Below are 19,324 nucleotides of genomic sequence, written 5' to 3' on the forward strand. Positions count from 1 at the left end.
TGCGATGGCCGGGAATCGAACCCGGGTCAACTGCTTGGAAGGCAGCTATGCTCACCACTATACCACCATCGCTCCATGACGTTGCAAACGATTTGAGTAGTGAGGCGTCTCCCATAGTTCCGTGTGACTCGACCAGTTAAGGAGTCGCTTTCTGTTGGATCGTTGCTCACTCTGCTGCAATTAATGTCGCAATCTCCAACAGACCGGAGTTATACAACTCACGGCGAGCAGAAATCAGACCGAGTTAGAAACGAGCCCTGAACGAGTCGAAGAGCTACTACCCTGCCTCGCGCATCACCAAATGGATAAACAAATCCTGATTATAATTGTCCTTTCAAACCACACGCTGATGGAAGCCCATCAATCGGCCAGACCTTGAACACAGGAAGTGACTGAATCGCTAAAGGATGCTGAGACGCCCCCAGTCACACAGTGAGGAGGGGATGAATAAAAAGCGCCAGATCCACACTCAACAAGCAAACGTCAGGGTGACTCTGTACCCCGAAATCCGTGTGACTGTCATAAGGAGGTGACAGGGAACGGACCCAAGTGCAAGACACAGACACTGAAGGACTAGGGACAGGACAAGAATACAGGGCGATGGCAAGGACATGGACAGGAAAACCAGGAACCTGGAACAGGACTGGACAAGAGACTTAGGAGCCCGGCCTTGGTCTCCGAGCCAGAGACTGGACAAGGACCCAGTACCTGGGTCTTGCCTCTGGCTCGGACCCCAGAACCAGGCAAGGACAAGGCTTGGCGGGCAGGCGGGACGATGCTGGAATCTACAGGCTTGAGGCTAGAGACTAGAGACTTGGCTTGGCTTGGCAAGAGGCTAGAGGCTAGAGACTTGGCTTGGCTTGGCAAGAGGCTAGAGGCTGGAGTCCCCAGGCTTGAGGCTAGGCAGGAGGCTGGAGTCTTCAGGCTTGAGGCTAGGCAGGAGGCTGGAGTCCTCTGGCTTGAGGCTAGAGGCTAGGCAGGCTCCTCCTGGACAGGGTGCGGAACTCCTGGGCAGGGTGCGGAACCACCCGACAGATGCAAGGGACAGTAAGGGACAGAACCGACCCCAGGTAACGGCAAGACAGCCTGGCTTACCTGGGTGGAGGCAAGGGACAGGAAGGGAGCTAGGTACAGGGTGGCTCCAGGACCAGACAGCAAGACAAGGCAAGGCTACTGGCAAAGCAAGGTAAGATGAAAACTTCAGGTGAGGCAAGAGTTACCGGCAAGACAAGGCAGGGCTTCAGGTGAGGAAACAGAAGGCAGAGGAAGGGATCCAAGGAGTAAGGATAAGAACAATCCAGCAGCCGTGCCTGTGTCTCTGAAGGTATTTATGCAGCCAGCCCCAACGAGCATCAGCTGCCTCAATTATCTCAATAAGAACAGAAACAGGGTAGATAGGAAAACCTGGATCAAGGGTCGATGGACCAGACCATGAACCGGAATACGGACATCACGGACCGGACCATGACAATGACAGATTCCATATCCTTGTATATCCTCGTTAGGGTTAGGGTAGTCTCCCAGCCCGCCACGTGGGAGACGGGGTTCAGTTCCCCAATGGGGAGACTGTTTCCTGCTTCAAATATTAACTGGATGTACAAGACAATTTTGAGCCAAAAAAAAAAGGTGTTGAAGAGATCACTGAGACTATGGAACAAGTTTGCAGTGAGGATGGAACGGGGGAGTTTCCTGAGAACATGGAAAACATGGCTTTTCCTAGAGATGCTGCCTGGCCTGCTGCGTTCACCAGCAATTTTTATGTGTGTTGCTTGAAATACCAGCATCTGCAGATTTCCTCCTGTTTGCGATTTTAAATGGAGAGCACCGTGTGCAGTCAAGGTGTTTCAATTGATTATAGTAAATATACACTACTGTTGGTAGTCAGTACTCTGGCAAAAACTACACCATGAAGGCAAAAGAACACGCCAAGCAGCTCTGACAATTTATTGAAAAGCACAAGTTAGGAGATGATTACAAGCAAATTTCCATGTCACTGAATATCCCTTGGAGTACAATTTAGTCAATCACCCAGAAATGGAATGAATATGGCACAGCTGTAAATCTACCTGGAGCAGGCCGTCCTCAAAAACTGAGCAGCCGTGCAAGAGGGGAGGGGGAGAGGGAGAGGGGGGGAGAGGGGGGGAGAGAGAGGGGGGGAGAGAGGGGGGGAGAGAGAGGGGGGAGAGAGGGGGGAGAGGGGGGGGAGAGGGGGGGGAGAGGGGGGGGAGAGGGGGGGAGAGGGGGGGAGAGGGGGGGAGAGGGGGGGGGAGAGGGGGGGGGAGAGGGGGGGGAGAGGGGGGGGAGAGAGAGGGGGGGGAGAGAGAGGGGGGGAGAGAGAGGGGGGGAGAGAGAGGGGGGGAGAGAGGGGGGGGAGAGGGAGAGGGAGAGGGAGAGGGAGAGGGAAAGGGAGAGACTACCAAGATGCCTTTGATAACTCTAGAGAGGTTACAAGCTTCAGAGGCTAAGATGGGAGCGATTGAGCATACAACAATTGTTACCCAGATGCTTCACCTGTCACTGCTTTATGGGACAGTGGCAAAGAGAAAGCCACTGTTGAAAAAAGCTCTCATGAAATCTCAGCTGGAGTTTGTCAGAAGACGAGGAGGACTCTGAAGTTGGCTGGAAGAAGGTTCTATGGTTTGAAACCAAAACTGAACTTTTTTTTTGACAATCAGACTAAACACTAAGTCTGGTGTAAGCCAAACACTGCACATAATCAAAAACACACCATCCCTACCGTGAAGCATGGTGGAGGCTGCATCACCCTGTGCAGCAGACCCTGGAAGGCCTGTGAAGGTAGAGGGTAAAATGAATGCATCAAAATACAGGGAAATCCTGGAGGAAAACCTAATGCTGTCTGCAAGAGAACTGAGACTTAGGAGAAAATTTATTTTCCAGCAAGACAATGACCGTAAGCACAAAACCAAAGCTGCACAGGAATGCCTTAAAACAACAAAGTTAATGTCCTGGAGTGGCCAAGTCAGAGTCCAGACCTCAATCCAATTGAGAATTTGTGGCTGTTCGAGCACAAACTGCATGCGTTCTGACGGATCTTGAGCAGGTTTGTAAGGAATAACGGGGAGAAATTGCAGTGTCCCGATGCGCAAAGCTGATAGAGAATTGCTGCCAAAGATGCATCACCTAAATACTGACTTGAAGGAGGTGAATAACTTTGTGTTTTATATTTGCAATTAACTTAGATCACTCAGTAAAGATCTCTTTTCATTTTGACACCACAGTCTTTTCTGATGATCAATATTTTTAAAAAGAGGCCAAATTAAATCCACTATGATTCAACGTAAAACATAATAACTGCCAAGGAGACTGAACATTTTTTATAGGCACTGTATCCACTCTTTCAGCAGCAGGTTATGAACAAATCCACCCTGCTCCTTTCCATTTTGCTGATTCCGTGTGGAACATTGAATATAGTGGAATATCGAATTCCCAGTCCCAGTCTCTGTAACCATGTCCCTGCAATAGCTGTTAGATCAAACATATTCATCAGTACACAATATGGAACAGATGGCAACTTGCCCTACGGCCCACAATATCTGCGCCAATCATGATAAGAAATTAAACCACCGACCTGCACATGGTCCATTCCCTGTACATTTGTATGCCTGGTTAAGTATATGACTCCCTTACTCTTATAGTCAACACCCTGACCAGTGGAAACCAGCATTCTGTGCACCTTACTCTGTTGTGTAGCCACGTTCAGTGAACTATGTGCCTGGATCCCAAGATCACCCTTTACACCAATGCTGTGAAGGGGTCAATCATTAACATTATACTTTCTAATTTCATTTGACCTCCCAAAGTGGAACTCGGCACACTCTCCCAGATTAAACTCCTTCTGCAACTGCTCTGCATATCTGTTTGTGATCTATATCCCACTGTGTGCATTGATCAATATTTACACTGTCCACAATTCCACCTGTAGACTTGTAAGCCACCCATCAACATTTTCATCCAAACTTTGGTATATATCACAAACAACATAATTCCCAGCATCAATCCTTGTGGATCAGCACTGCTCACGGACTTCCAGCTCTACTTAGCCTTCTCTGAGGGAGCCATTTCTGAATCAAAATTGATATTTATATTGAATTCCAGGGGTCTTTTTCAAATGCCTTTCTAAGGGTCTATATAGATCGTGTCCACAGTCTTGCCCTCTTCTTCCTTTCTTTATCTTTTTATTAATTTAAAAGGAGCATAAATACAATCGAGAGGAGAATTATCTCAAATATACATAACAGTAACAATATAAACCAAGATTAAGACAAACATTATCAAAATCATAGATATATTTAAACTAATAACATATATAATAAAAAAAGGAAAATAATAATTCTCCTCTTATCAGTTCATAAAGAGAGAAGAAAAAACATTGAGTTTAAAATGAAGAAGAAAAAAACCCACTACACTACACGAAAAAAAAACAAAAAAAATAAACAAAAGAAGAAGAAAAAGAGGGACTGGGCAGTCCATTTGAGGATACGACTAAAAAAAAGAAAGACTTTCTGATCCAATCTAAAACTTCAAAAACAAGATTGAAAGAGTAATAAATCAAATTGAATGATAATATTGGATAAAAGGTCACCAGATTTGCTCAAATTTAAAGGGTGTATCAAATGTCCGACTTACTATTTTCTGTAAACTTAAACAGGACATAATGGAGGAAAGTCAATAAAAGACCGCAGGTGGATTAGAACCCTTCCAGGTCAATAAAATGGCTCTCCTAGCCAGTAAGGTTGAAAAGGCTATCGTACGTTGAATCGGTCATGAATATTTCCTGCTTCCGATGAGATAATCCCAAAAATTGCTGTAAGCAAATTAGGTTGTAAATCCAAATCCAAAACTTTCGATAGTATTTTAAAAACATCTCTCTAAAAGTTATCTAGCTTTATACAAGACCAATATGTATGAGTTAAAGTGCCCAGCTCAATATTACATCTGTCACAAATAGGATTAATATTGGAGAAAATACGCGCTAGTTTATCCTTTGACATATGGGCCGGATGCACTACCTTGAACTGTATATAGGAATGACGGGCACAAAGAGATGAATTGTTAACCAAATAAAAAATTTTACTCCATTAATTATCTGAAAATGACTCTTGAAATTCCGATTCCCAAGCGCGTTTAATTTTATCATTAGATATCATTCCTGAGTTCAATAACCATTTATCGATTATAGCTATCAACCCTTTTCGAAATGGTTTAAACTGAAAGACAGCGTCTGTCATATTAGGTGGATAAGCAGAAGGGTAATTTGGCAATAAAACCACGTAAAAAATTCCTAATTTGTAAATATCTAAAAAAGTGTACATTAGATAAATCATATTTATCCACTAGTTGAGAGAAAGTCATTAAACAGTCCTCTAAAAACAAATCTGAAAAAGTTATTATTCCCTTGGTTTCCACATTAAAAAGGCCTTATCCAAAATTGATGGTTTAAAAAAATAATTGAGATGGATATTACTAGAAAGAATAAAATTATTTAATTCAAAAAATCTATGAAACTGAAACCAAATTCTTAATGTATGTTTAATAATGGGATTAAAATCCTGTCTACTAATCTTAGAAAACAAAAAAGGAAGAGGAGCTCCCAGTAAAGAGGCCAAAGAGAATCTTTTCACTGAGTTTACCTCCAAATCCAACCATGAAGGACATTTGTATATATCTGAATAGTGAATCCAAAAAGTAATGTATCGAATATTAATTGCCCAATAATACATCCTAAAGTTAGGCAAAACCATACCACCATCCTTTTTTAATTTCTGCAATAAGGGTTTACACAATCTAGGATTTTTATTGTTCCAAATATAGGATAAAATTATAGAATCTATTCTATTTTAGGAACAAAGGAAGGAACTGCCTGAAATATATATAAAAAAATTGGTAAAACTATCACTTTAATAGCATTAATTAGACATTAATGATAATGTCATGGGTGACCATTTAGAGAGCATTTGTTTGGTGTAGTCAATTAATGGAAAAAAATTATATGTATAAAGATCCTTAAAATTTTTAGTAATTTTAATAAAGTAATCTTTAGCAATACTAAAAGGTACTTGATGATTTGGATCTGAGTAATTATTAATAGGAAATAACTCACTTTTATATAAATTTAATTTATACCCAGAAAAACTACTGAATTCAGAAGGTATAGACAACATAGAAGGAATAGATTTCCCAGGATCTGAAATATAAACTAACAGGTCATCTGCATATAACGAAACATTGTGTACTTTGTCCCCTCTCTTAATACACTGGACAGCGTTAGAATCTCTAAGAGCAATAGCAAGGGGTTCTAAGGCCAAGTTAAATAATAAAGGGCGAAGAGGCCATCCCTGTCGAGTACCCCTATCTATTCTAAAATAGGCAGATTTTTGATTATTAGTTATAACAGCAGCCATGGGAACATGATAGATCAATTTAATCCAGGAAATAAATCTCGGGCCAAGATTAAATCTTTCCAAAACCTCAAATAAGTAAGAAAGACCACTCCACCTTATCAACAGCTTTCTCTGCATCAAGAGAAACAACACATTCAGATTCTTTAGATGGAGAAGAGTGATTCATATTTCATAATCTTGGAATATTAAAATGTGAATATCTATTTTTAATAAATCCAGTTTGGTCATTGGAAATAACAGCAAGTAAAATATTCTCAAGTCTATTAGCCAAGATCTTAGAGAGAATTTTAAAATCCACATTCAATAGAGAAAATGGTGTATAAGAGGCGCATTCAGATAAATCTTTATCTTTTTTTAGGAATTAAAGAGATTGAAGCTTCATAGAAAGTTTTCAGGAGAGTCCCAGAGGACATAGAATCAGTGAAAGCTTGACATAAATGAGGTATAGTATATCAGTAAAAGTCTTATAAAATTCCACTGTATATCCATCCAGTCCAGGAGCCTCAGCTGATTGGAGAGAGGATATAGCCCTTGCTATTTCCTCTTGTTTAATAGGTGCATCTAATGTATTCATATCTGGAATAGAGATTTTAGGTATATTCAATTTCTGCAAAAAACTATTCATAAAGGTAATATTATCTGAAAATTCAGATTCACAAAGATTACAGTAGAAATCCATAAATATCTTATTAATTTCATAAGAATCTACTGTTGCAGGACTTCGTATTTTCAGGATCTGTCGTCTAGCCATACCTGCTTTTAACTGACCGACTAATAATTTGCCTGACGTGTTTCCATGTGTATAAAATTGGCTTTTGGATTTAAAAAGTTGCTGTTCAATGGGAAAAGTCAAAAGCAAATCATGATGTGCTTGGAGTTCCACCCTTTCCTTAAAGAGATCTTCACTAGGCATTACTGAATAGAGTATATCTATTTCCTTAATCCTATTAGTGATCAGTAAAAGTTCCACCTTAGTTTTCCTTCCTGAACCTACTGAATATGAAATTATCTGTCCTCTAAGAAAAGATTTCATCGCAACCCAAATAACCAAATTTGACATTCCCTCAGTTGTATTCAATTCAAAAAATACAGTAATTTGCTCCTTAATAAAATTTACAAAAGTTGAATCTTGCAACAATGAAATATTAAATCTCCATTGAGGAATGTGAATATTATCAAAGCATTCCAAAGATAGTTTCATAGGTGCATGATCTGACAATGCAATCACACCATACGCACACTCAACAAACAGAGGGCACCAATCACATATCCAACAAGAAATAATCAATTCTTGAATATTTATGGTATACATGTAAAAAAAAAGAAAAACATTTTTCTTTAGGAAATTTAAATCTCCAAATGTCGACCAGACCGTTTCCTAATAAAAAAGAATTAATACAAGTCACAGCTTTATTAGGAAGTGACGGATTGGTGGACAATCTGTCAATCGACTGGTTAAGACAACAGTTAAAGTCACCGCCCATAATCAACTTATATTCATTTAAATTCGGTAATACAGAGAATAGCTTCTTAAAAAGTTTAGGGCTATCTATATCAGGTGCATATACACGCACCAAAGCCACCTTTTGACCACACAACAAACCAGAGGTAACTTCTTAGGAGCTGCCAGCTGGAGACCGAGGTTAAAGGTTATTAGATTAGCATGCCGTTTGCCTATTGGACGGTTTCTGTGCTTTTGGGGGAGGTGGGCCAATCTATTTGGTTAGTTTTCTTTCAACTGGGCAGTCCTGAGGGGTTTTTCCTCAGTCAATCATCCTGATTTTCTTTCTGATCGAGTCAAGCTTCACCCTTTCTTCCAATTTAGGCTGTGCCTGGCATTGGCTTACTTTACAAAATTCTAAAATTAAACTTTAAATATGGGTCCTGCCCTCTTCAAGCACCAAGATGCTGGGTCTGATTCTTTTTATATTATAGGGTCAATGATTTGGATGATGGAATTGATGGAGTTATTGCAAAATTTGCAGATGATATGAAGAGACAGGTGGAGGCGCAGGTATTTTTGAGGAAATAGGGAAGGACAGACAGATGAAGAGAATGGGCAAAGAAGTGGCAGATGGAATACGGAATTGGGAAGTATATGGCCATGCACTTTGATTGAAGAAATATTAAGGTTGACTATTTTCTAAATGGAAAGAGATATGAAAAATTGAGGTGCAAAGGGACTTGGGAGTCATTGTGTAGAATTTTCTAAAGGTTAATTTGCAGGTTGAGTTTGTGCTGAGAAAGGCAAATGTGATATTAGCATTCATTTCAAGAGGACTAGAATATAAAAGCAAGGATGTAATGTTGAGACTTTATGAAGTACTGGCGAGGTCTCACTTGGAGTATTGAGAGCAGTTTTGGGCCCTTTATGGAAGGATGAGCTGAAATTGGATGGGTTTCAAACGAGATTCTCAAAAACAATTCCAGGATTAAACAGCTTGTTCATATGAAGAGCATTTGATGGCTCTGGGCCTTTATACACTGGAGTTTAGAACAATGAGGGATGAATATATTGCCGTGATAAAGTCGATGTGGAGAGGATGGGAGTGTCCAAGACCAGAGGACACAGCCGCAGAATAGAGGGGCATCCTTTTAGAATGGAGATCAGGAGGAATATCTTCAGAGAGAGGGGTGAATCTGTGGAATTCGTTGTCACAGGCAGCAGCTGTGGAGGCCTAGGCTGTAGGTATATTTAAGGTAGAGACTGATAGATTCTTGATTGGTCAGAGCATGAAGGGACACATGGCGAAGGCAGGAGATTGGGGCTGAGAGGAAAAATGGATCAGCCACAATGAAATGTCAGAGCAGACTCGATGGGCCAAATAGTCTAATTCTACTCCTATATCACCACCTCACAAACCTCGAGCAACTTTGTCAAGCGTGATCTGCCCACACAAAACCATGCTGATTGTCCCTAAGCAAACCATGCCTTTCTGAATGTGCATAAATCCTGTACCTCAATATTTAACTCAGATCTGGTCTTTAAACAAGTGCCACATGTCAGATGTGGACTTGTCTGACAGTGGCTGCTCCCGATCAATGTCCCTTGGCTTCTGTCTTCTTCTGTCCTGATTTGTCCTCCTGCAATTTAATACCTTCATACAAAATCTACTTTTATTCTTACTCATAACTAAGAAAAATATAAGATCCCAAAACATTCACTGACTCTTGGCTGTCGCCTGGCCTGGTTCATTTCCCAAAACTAATTCCCACATGTTCTCAACTCTGGTTGGGCTCCACATAGTGTTTCAAACATTCCTCAGATTCACTGAACAAATCTTGCACATCTTAGCATTAAGCAAGTTCCAGTCAATTTTATAGCAGATAAAGTCCCCCCCCCCCGCACCCCCCACCGGTTATTGTGGAGCCAGTGCAAACATCCCATCAGTGTAACTGCAGATTGCCTCTGTAAACGAGCCTTCCAGTTTGCTGTGACATTCCCAGTGGGGTAACCTCTGCATTTTTAACCCCCCCACTCACATGTAAAACAATCAAACCCAGGAATGTTGAGCTGCCAGCCCTGTCCGTCCGATAACATAGTACTCCTAATGTTGAAATAAACTCATTTCAGCCCATCAATCCCACCATGTTTATTAGCCTGACATTGGCGCTCGTTCTTTTCAGACTCTGTGTGAGGGAGTTTTGTTTTTCGCTGGAGCGCTTTGTGTCGGATGAATCGTTGGAAATTGGCGGTTGTGGTAAAGTGAAGGCGGAGCTGGACGATGAGAGGCCGCTCTCGGCTCTGTCCGTCACTCTGACTCTGTCTCCTCCCCTCCCCGCCTCTGTCTCTCTGCGCGTTTCTCGGGCAGGTCGGGGCGCTGTGTATAAAAGGAGACAGCAGCAGGCAGTTTGTCAGTGAGCAGCGACCTGAGTGAAGCAGCATCATGTCTGGCAGAGGGAAAGGAGGCAAAGGACTGGGCAAAGGCGGAGCCAAGCGGCACCGTAAAGTGCTCCGTGATAACATCCAGGGCATCACCAAACCGGCCATCCGCCGTCTGGCTCGCCGTGGCGGCGTCAAGCGGATCTCGGGTCTGATCTACGAGGAGACCCGCGGGGTGCTGAAGGTTTTCCTGGAGAATGTGATCCGGGATGCGGTCACCTACACTGAACACGCCAAGCGCAAGACGGTCACTGCCATGGATGTGGTTTACGCTCTGAAACGCCAGGGCCGCACTCTCTATGGCTTCGGCGGCTGAAAAACTCCCACTTCCTCCCGAACACAAAACAAAGGCTCTTCTAAGAGCCACCCACCGCCTCACAGACGGAGCCGTATTCAGACTTAGATTTGTTTTTATGCTTTATACTCTGCTGAGTTGCATTTGAAACAGATTGATCGGTTCCACTTGAAATATACTGAGATCGATCTTAATCCTCTTACACATTTCGAACAGAAATCAATTCACTCGTTTAGAGAAACGATTCTGTAATCATGCATTTAAAATTTAACTGAGGGAATTAGATATTAAATGTATTAAATTAATCTGAAATTGTATAATCCGTGATACAACTAATTATAGATTTAAAAAATTTGAATCAAGTACCGTTGCTGACGGTTGTGAAATTGGCGGGCAATTTTAAATTAATCTGGCTCCAATCACTCTGCATTCTGATTGGATGAAGTCCGACTGCCAGTTATCACTTTCCTATTGGTCCTAAATTGCTATTCACCTCCTACCTGCAGGAAATGAATCAACCAATCGTAGCAAACTAGGTCCTTTAATAGACACCTGGTTTAGCCAGTCAGAGCTGACGGGCGGATCCTTTCCAACAGTATAAAACCCTGTCCCGGAGCACGTTTCGTCTATCTTGTTCCTGTATTTCAGCTTGTGTTCTCGGTTCTGAAGGAGAATGGCCCGGACCAAGCAGACAGCGCGTAAATCGACCGGAGGGAAAGCTCCTCGCAAACAGTTGGCGACCAAAGCGGCGCGGAAGAGCGCTCCAGCCACCGGCGGAGTGAAGAAGCCTCATCGCTACCGGCCCGGCACCGTGGCTCTGCGGGAGATCCGGCGCTACCAGAAATCCACCGAGCTGCTCATCCGCAAACTTCCCTTCCAGCGCCTGGTGCGGGAGATCGCTCAGGACTTCAAAACCGATCTGCGCTTCCAGAGCTCGGCCGTCATGGCCCTGCAGGAGGCTAGCGAGGCTTACCTGGTCGGGCTGTTTGAGGACACTAACCTGTGCGCCATCCACGCCAAGCGAGTCACCATCATGCCCAAGGACATCCAGCTGGCCCGCCGCATCCGCGGGGAGCGCGCCTAAACCCGGCCTCCACACCCAGCACAAGAAAAGGCTCTTTTAAGAGCCACTACCACAGCAAAGGAAAGGGCTGTCGCTTGCTGATCTGTGTATTATCGTAGTGACGATCTGCCCTCCTGATGGGGTTGTTCGGTTTTGCACTGATTGACCGCGATCATCAGCTGTTCTCTGCCGTCTGGTTGATTCAGCGAGGGACAGGAAATGAACGCGCTCCCTCCCCGTCAGGGTCTCACCTGGCCCTTCACTTCTCCTACAAACATGCCATGCTGCGGCTGTTACCGTTTTGTTTCCTTTGGACATGCCCGGCTGTCCTTGGAGTGGTCGCGATGGGTACAGAGGGAGATGGCGGGAAAATGGAGTGAGAGCAGATGTGAGTGAAATGGGGGAGATGCGTTTGAGAGCAGAGTTGATGGTGGGGTAAGGGAAGCCCCTTTCTTTAAAAAAGGAGGACATCTCCCTCGTCCTGGAATGAAAAGCCTCATCCTGACAGCAGGTGCGGCGGAGACGGACCCCACTAGGAATAGGGTTCCCCTGGTCCTCACCTACCACCCCACCAGCCTCCGGGTCCAACATATTATTCTCCGTAACTTCCGCCACCTCCAACGGGATCCCACCACTAAGCACATCTTTCCCTCCCCCCACTCTCTGCTTTCCGCAGGGATCGCCCCCTTGTCCATTTGTCCCCCCCCCCATCCCTCCCCACTGATCTCCCTCCTGGCACTTATCCTTGTAAGCGGAACAAGTGCTACACATGCCCTTGCACTTCATCCCTTACCACCATTCAGGGCCCTAAACAGTCCTTCCAGGTGAGGCGACACTTCACCTGTGAGTCGGCTGGGGTGATATACTGCGTCCGGTGCTCCCGATGTGGCCTTCTATATATTGGCGAGACCCGATGCAAACTGGGAGATCGTTTTGCCGAACACCTGCGGTCTGTCCGCTAGAGAAAGCAGGATCTCCCAGTGGCCAGACATTTTAATTCCACATCCCATTCCCATTCTGACATGTCTATTCACGGCCTCCTCTACTGTAAAGATGAAGCCACACTCAGGTTGGAGGAACAACACCTTATATTCCGTCTGGGTAGCCTCCAACCCGATGGCATGAACATTCACTTCTCAAACTTCCACTAATGCCCCACCTCCTCCTCGTACCCATCCGTTATTTATATACACACATTCTTTCTCTCTCTCCTTTTTCTCCCTCTGTCCCCCTCACTATACCCCTTGCCCACCCTCTGGGTTTTACCCCCCTTCCCCTTTTCTTTCTCCCTGTTCTCCTGTTCCGTGATCCCCTCATATCCCTTTTGCCAATCACCTGTCCAGGTCTTGGCTCCATCCTTCCCCCTCCTGTCTTCTAGCATTTTGGATCTCCCCCTCCTCCTCCCACTTTCAAATCTCTTACTAGCTGTTCTTTCATTTAGTCCTGACGAAGGATCTCGGCCTGAAACGTCGACTGTAACTCTTCCTACAGATGCTGCCTGGCCTGCTGCGTTCACCAGCAACTTTGATGTGTGTTGCTTGAATTTCCAGCATCTGCAGAATTCCTCGTGTTTGCGGCTTTAAAACACCCTCTCTGAATCAGCAAGTCAGGCATCATCAATGGTGAGAATAAACAGTCGACATTTCGGGCCGAGACCCTTCATCAGGACTCTGGTGGGAGATGCTGCCTGACTTGCTGGGTTCCTCCAGCATTTTGTCTGTCAAAATAAAACGACAGCTTCCATGTCATATAACACTGATAAATCTGATTCTGATTCCAAGGAATAAAGGACAAAGGACATTGTCTGGCCAAATTCTCTGTGTAACTGAGAACCTCAGGTCCGGGAAACATCCTTGACAATCTTTTCTACGCTCTCCCCAGTTTAACCACGTTTCCTATAACGGTGACAAGAGCTGTATACAAATCGGCAAGTGTGGCCGCCAGTCACTTCCACAAGTGTAACATAATGTCACAACTGATATACTCTATCCCCTGACTAATGAAGACCAGCATATTAAACCCCATTCTTCACCACCCTGTCTACCAGTGACACAACTTTCAATGAACTGTGTGTGCACTTTACCCCTAAATCTCTCCGGCCCATTCCAGTCCCCAATGACCGATCATTCATAGTGTAAGTTCTACACTGGTTTGACGTTCCAATATGCACCGCCTCACACTTATCTGTATTGAAATGCATTTGCCACACTTGGCCCTCTTCCCTAAGTGATCATGAGCACCCTGTAATCGGTGACAACCTTAAAGTTGAGGGAAGTTATTCCAACTCATTAATAAACCTTTTGTGCACTGGCATTGATCAGTGAAGGTGATTAGTATCAAAATCATGTTCATTATCACGGACATATGTCATTAACTTTGTTGTTTTGCTACAGCAGTACAGAGCAATTTCTAAAAAGAAGTTAAAATAAGAAATATAGAATAAACTAAATCATGTAAAAAGAGAATCAGGGAGGGGTGTGAGTTTGAAGATGAGAATAGGAAACCTAAAACCTTGTCCATTCTTGCCTCTCTTTTACTCTTCATATATCTGAAAATAAATCTTTCTATATCTTGTTTCTATTATGGGCCAGTTACTTTCATAATTCATCTGACTTCTGCATATTACTATTATAGTTGTGCTCTTTTTTTTTTAAAGTTTCATAATCCTTCCCATTAAATTTGATGATATTCTTTGCCCTCTCATGTTCTTTTATGCTGCCTTTGTCTTCTGTTGTTAGTGATGTTTGCCTCAACCTCCCTTTTAAATACTGTTTCTGCTGAGGGATGAACCAATCCTGTGTCTGCCAAATTTCTCCTGGAGACTGAAACTTTTCATACAAGGTAATCTGGGAAAGTTGAAATGCCCAACCGCTGTAAGCTTGTTCCCATTACCCCTCTGTGTGATTTACCAACATGTCTGCTGCACAATATCTGAGCCTATCGGGAGACTGGCAGTATAATCCCATCAAAATCATCATTCATCATTTTATTTAAAACCTCTACTTACAGGACCTCATCAAAACCCCTCTTATTCCTGCAGTGTTGGTCTCCTTAATCAAAGATGCAACATCCCCCACCCATAAGGTAGGCTTTAAATGTTTCCCCTTCACCTTAAACAATTACCCTGTAAATTTAGGCTTCCCTACCCTGACACAAAGAGTGCTCACCTGCTGATTTTGTAAACCTCTGGACGGTCACCAGACAGCTCCTTAATCTCTCAGGAGAGAGAAAGAGAGTCCCAGTCTGTCCAAGCTGCTGCTGATAATTCAAGTCCTCCAGTGTCTGTTACGTCCTCATCAAACTTCCCTCCACACTTTCCAGCTTCATGACATCCTTCCTGCAACTGGATGACCAAAACTGTGCACAATACAGTGTGGTCTCACTTTGACTTTTACAGCTGTCATATGGCATCCCAAATTCTCTACTCAATTCCCTGATCAATGAAGACAAATAGGACAAGCACCATCTTCACCATCCTGACTACCTGTGTTGTCACTTTCAGTGAATGATGTTCCTGTATTTCATGGTCTCTCTGTTCTGTAATACTCTCCAAGGGACAAGAATTTACTGTACAGATCCTTCCCTGGTTGAACTTCTCATAATGCAACACCTCACAATTGTCCATGTCAACATCCTCCTGCCATTCTTTGGCTGACTTCCCCAGTTAATCTTGATCCCATTGTACTCTCACACAATCTTCACTGTCCACACTACCACCAACATTGCTGTCATCCGCAAACTCACTAATCACATTAAATACAATGTCAGAGAAATCGATAACATCAATGACAAATGACAGTACCAGCACCGATCCCTGTGAATTTCACTGGTCAGAGGCCTCCAACTTGAATAACAAGCTGCCATGACCACCCTCTGTCTCCTTCCACCAAGACAAGTATCTTGTCTGGCATCCCCTCTGCTCTAAATGTGTAATACAAAAGAAATAAAGATTAAATCAAAATATATCTACCCAGGGCCTACATCTCTCAGAAGAGACGAAACCTCAACTCCCCTCTCCAATTCTGGCCCACTCATACAGTGACTGCTCTGTTTAAATCTAACTTCTTTTTATTGGACTTTGCCACCTTCCAAATTATGGGCATCAAACGTTTCCTTGGGAACTGTGACATGCAAAATGTGCCAACTGCCCAGGTTCACTTCATCAAACTCCCTCTCCCTTTTTATAATCTGATGACTGTGTGGAACTGTGGCACTCAAAACTGTGGACTGCAGGAAACCAGAGTACATGCCTGCGCTGTTCTACAAGGCCACAAATGATTAAAAAAACACTGTATAACAAACACTGGAATTCCCTAACTGAGATGAATGGGGAGGCTCGATAACTGAAAAGATTCAAAGAGAAGGAAGATAAATGTTTTGTAAAATCAGGGAAGTGGGATTGACATACAAGGAAGGCTGATGGCAGATCAGCCTTTATATGGAATTGTGGGTGAGGGATTAAGAGAGGACACACTGGAGGGTTCATCCAGTGAGACAATGTGGATAGAGTTCAGGATAAGAGAGGTGCATTCACTGAGGGGGTTATACCACAGGCCTCCCAGATGCCAGCAGGAGATAAAGGAACAGAAATGTAGCAGGTAATGAAAGATGTAAAAGCAACAGGGTAGTTGTCATGGGTGACAAATTTCCCCAATGTTGACTGGGACTCTCTTAGAGTCAGGGCTTAGATATCACCGAATATGTTAGAAGAATGCTGGGATATTTCTTAACATAGAAGTGGATCGTCTAACCTGGGAAGGGGATCATAGAAAACATTGTACTGGGAAATGAGCCTGGCCATTGATAGAAGTTTCATTTTGGGAACGGTAAATAAGGACAAGATTGTACAGCTAATGGCAACTGTCCACATTGAACAGAATTCAGACTGAACTGTTTCTATGAGGAGGAAACACAAGGATGGTAAGGTCTGGCAGAGGGGCATAGTGAGAGATGTTATGAATTCAGACTGAAAGAAAATGAAGGATAAGGAATATTTCAGAAGTAGAAATTGGAGAAAGCCTCTGGCAACATGAAACAAGCAAGAGAGAAGTTAGAGGGAGAATCAGAGGTGTGAAACGGGAAGAAGAAATAACTTTGGTGAGAAGGGGCACTGCGGAGAGGGTACGACAACACAAGCACAGAGGAGAGAGTTTATGTCAGAAGTGTGCGAGGGACTAAATCAGTACTTCTCATCAGTATTCATCAATGTGGTCATGGAGGATAGTGAGATCAGAGAAGGGAATGTTGATATTCCAGGGCATGTTGTTCCTCAGGCAATAGAGACAAACAGGAAATTATAGACTGGTGAGATTTGGATCAATGCTAGGGAAATTATTCGAGAATATTATTAGAGAGACTTCCGGAAGAGCTCATGGAGTGAAGTCGTGCTCTTGACTCGCTCCATTACCTCTGAGTTTTTTTCCCTATGATCAGCTATATTTAACTAACCATTAAGGCATCGACTTTTACAATAATCTGAAACAAATTGGGCTTTTTGATATTCGGATGCTTTTAACGTCTGCTATGTCCAAGAACGGAAAAAATGGGAAAGACAGCAAACCTCCGGTTAGACCGTAAGGTACCGATCTCCCTCAGACTAAACCACCGTTGACTCTGAAAACTATATCGGATCTAATTCAAAGAGAAATTTCAACCTCTATAATGGAAATTTGCATCCTCAGGAAAAAGATTTTTCATTTTTTTCCACATGTTCACCATTCCTATTCAAGAATTGATTATTTTTTTTATTGACTCTCGGCTTATCTCTTCAGTGATTAAATGTGATTATGATTCTATAGCCATTTCGGACCATGCTCCACTTAAGCTTTCTATTAAAATTCAGGTCAATACACAAAATAACAGACAATGGTGTTTTAATTCGTTGCTGCTTCAGGACTCGGACTTTGTTAACTTTATGAATGAACAGATTGATTTCTTTTTTACAATCAGCTACACAGAGGATATTTCTGTGAACATTCTTTGGGATACTTTTAAAGCTTATATTCGTGGTCAGATTATCTCGTATTCTGCTGCTTTGAGGAAGAAGCTGAAGCAGGAGGAGTTGGTAATTGTGGACAAGATTAAGGAAATTGATAAGAAATATGTTACAGCTCCCTCTGAGGAGTTGTATAAACAAAGAACTGAACTTCAGATGGAGCACAGCTTGTTACTTTTGTCCTTGATTGTAAACCAATTAAAGAAAACAAGAAGTGAATTTTATGTACACAGTGACAAAGTTGCTAAACTGTTGGCTAACCAACTGAAGTCTAATTATACTAAATCTCAAATTAATCAGATTTATAATCAAAATGATCGACTGATATTTGATCATGAGATCAATCAAACCTTCTTTGATTTTTATTCTTCCTTATATCAATCTGAGTCTTTACGAGACTCTAAATATATGAATGACTTTTTAGATAACCTAGATTTCCCTGAGATTTCACAGGATATGTCTTCTATGCTTGATACTCCCATTACTATTGATGAGATTAGGAATGTTATTTCCTCTATGAACCTGGGGAAAGCTCCTGGCCCTGATGGGTTTACCGTGGGATTTTATAAGTTTTTTGCACCTTCGTTAATCCCTTGGTTCTGTAGGGTTTTGGAGGCTTCATTAAAACTTGGTAAACTTCCCAAATCCTTTTATAGAGCGTCAATCTCTCTAATATTAAAGAAGGATAAAGATCCTGCTCAATGTGCATCTTATAGACCAATATCTTTATTAAATGTTGATTCTAAAATTTTTTCTAAATTATTAGCAAACAGATTAGAAAAAGTACTCCCTTTTATTATTTCGGAAGACCAAACGGGTTTTATTAAAGGTCGTTACTCTTTCTATAACATTCGCACACTGTTAAATATTGTTTATACCCCCTCACAAAATGTTCCTGAGTGTGTTATCTCTTTAGATGCTGAAAAAGCTTTTGATAGAGTAGAATGGCCTTACTTATTTAAGGTGCTTGAAATGTTTAATTTTAGCTCGAAATTTATATCCTGGATTAATCTGTTGTATCATTCTCCTATGGCCTCGGTCCGTACTAACTCCTTAAGCTCAATTTTTTTCCCCTCTTTTTCAAGGTACTCAACAAGGTTGTCCTCTTAGTCCTTTATTATTTGATATTGCATTAGACCCTCTTGCAATTTTCATTCGAGAATCTCCAAATATTACTGGGATAACTCGGGGCTTAAAGTCCCATAAAATATCACTCTATGCTGATGACTTACTTTTATATATTTCTAATCCCCAAAAATCTATCCCTGCTGCTTTAGATTTATTAGCACAATTTAGTCTTTTTTCAGGTTATAAATTAAACCTGAGTAAGAGTGAACTTTTTCCGATTAATAAACAATTTCCCTTGTATCATAACTTTCCGTTTAAATTGATTAATAATTATTTCTCATATCTTGGGATTAAAATTACTTGTAAATACAAAGATTTATTTAAGACCAATTTTTTACCCTTAATTGATCATATTACTCAACTTCCATCTAAATGGTTTCCATTATAGTTAACTTTGGTCGTATTAATGCAGTTAAGATGTTTATTCTGCCAAAATTTATATATATATTTCAGGCATTACCAATTTTTGTTCCAAAATCTTTTTTTGATAAAGTTGACTCTAAAATTTCTTCATTTATTTGGCAAAATAAAAACCCGA

General features: G+C 42.2%; 2 protein-coding genes and 1 non-coding gene across 3 annotated transcripts; 2 read left to right on the forward strand and 1 right to left on the reverse strand.

Moving 5' to 3' along the window:
* Positions 1-72, reverse strand: trnag-ucc (transfer RNA glycine (anticodon UCC)). Its single transcript has one exon. It is a non-coding gene; the product is annotated as a tRNA-Gly (tRNA).
* A 10,227-nt stretch (positions 73-10,299) lies between these two features.
* Positions 10,300-10,621, forward strand: LOC140188948 (histone H4). Its single transcript, XM_072245603.1, has one exon. The coding sequence runs from the start codon at positions 10,310-10,312 to the stop codon at positions 10,619-10,621; it is 312 nt and encodes a 103-aa protein (XP_072101704.1). The 5' UTR covers positions 10,300-10,309.
* Positions 10,622-11,273: 652 nt separating this feature from the next.
* LOC140189024 (histone H3) lies at positions 11,274-11,684 on the forward strand. Its single transcript, XM_072245695.1, has one exon. The coding sequence runs from the start codon at positions 11,274-11,276 to the stop codon at positions 11,682-11,684; it is 411 nt and encodes a 136-aa protein (XP_072101796.1).
* Positions 11,685-19,324: the final 7,640 nt, after the last annotated feature.

This window comes from Mobula birostris, chromosome 28 (genome assembly GCF_030028105.1).
Source record: "Mobula birostris isolate sMobBir1 chromosome 28, sMobBir1.hap1, whole genome shotgun sequence".
NCBI lineage: Eukaryota > Metazoa > Chordata > Chondrichthyes > Myliobatiformes > Myliobatidae > Mobula > Mobula birostris.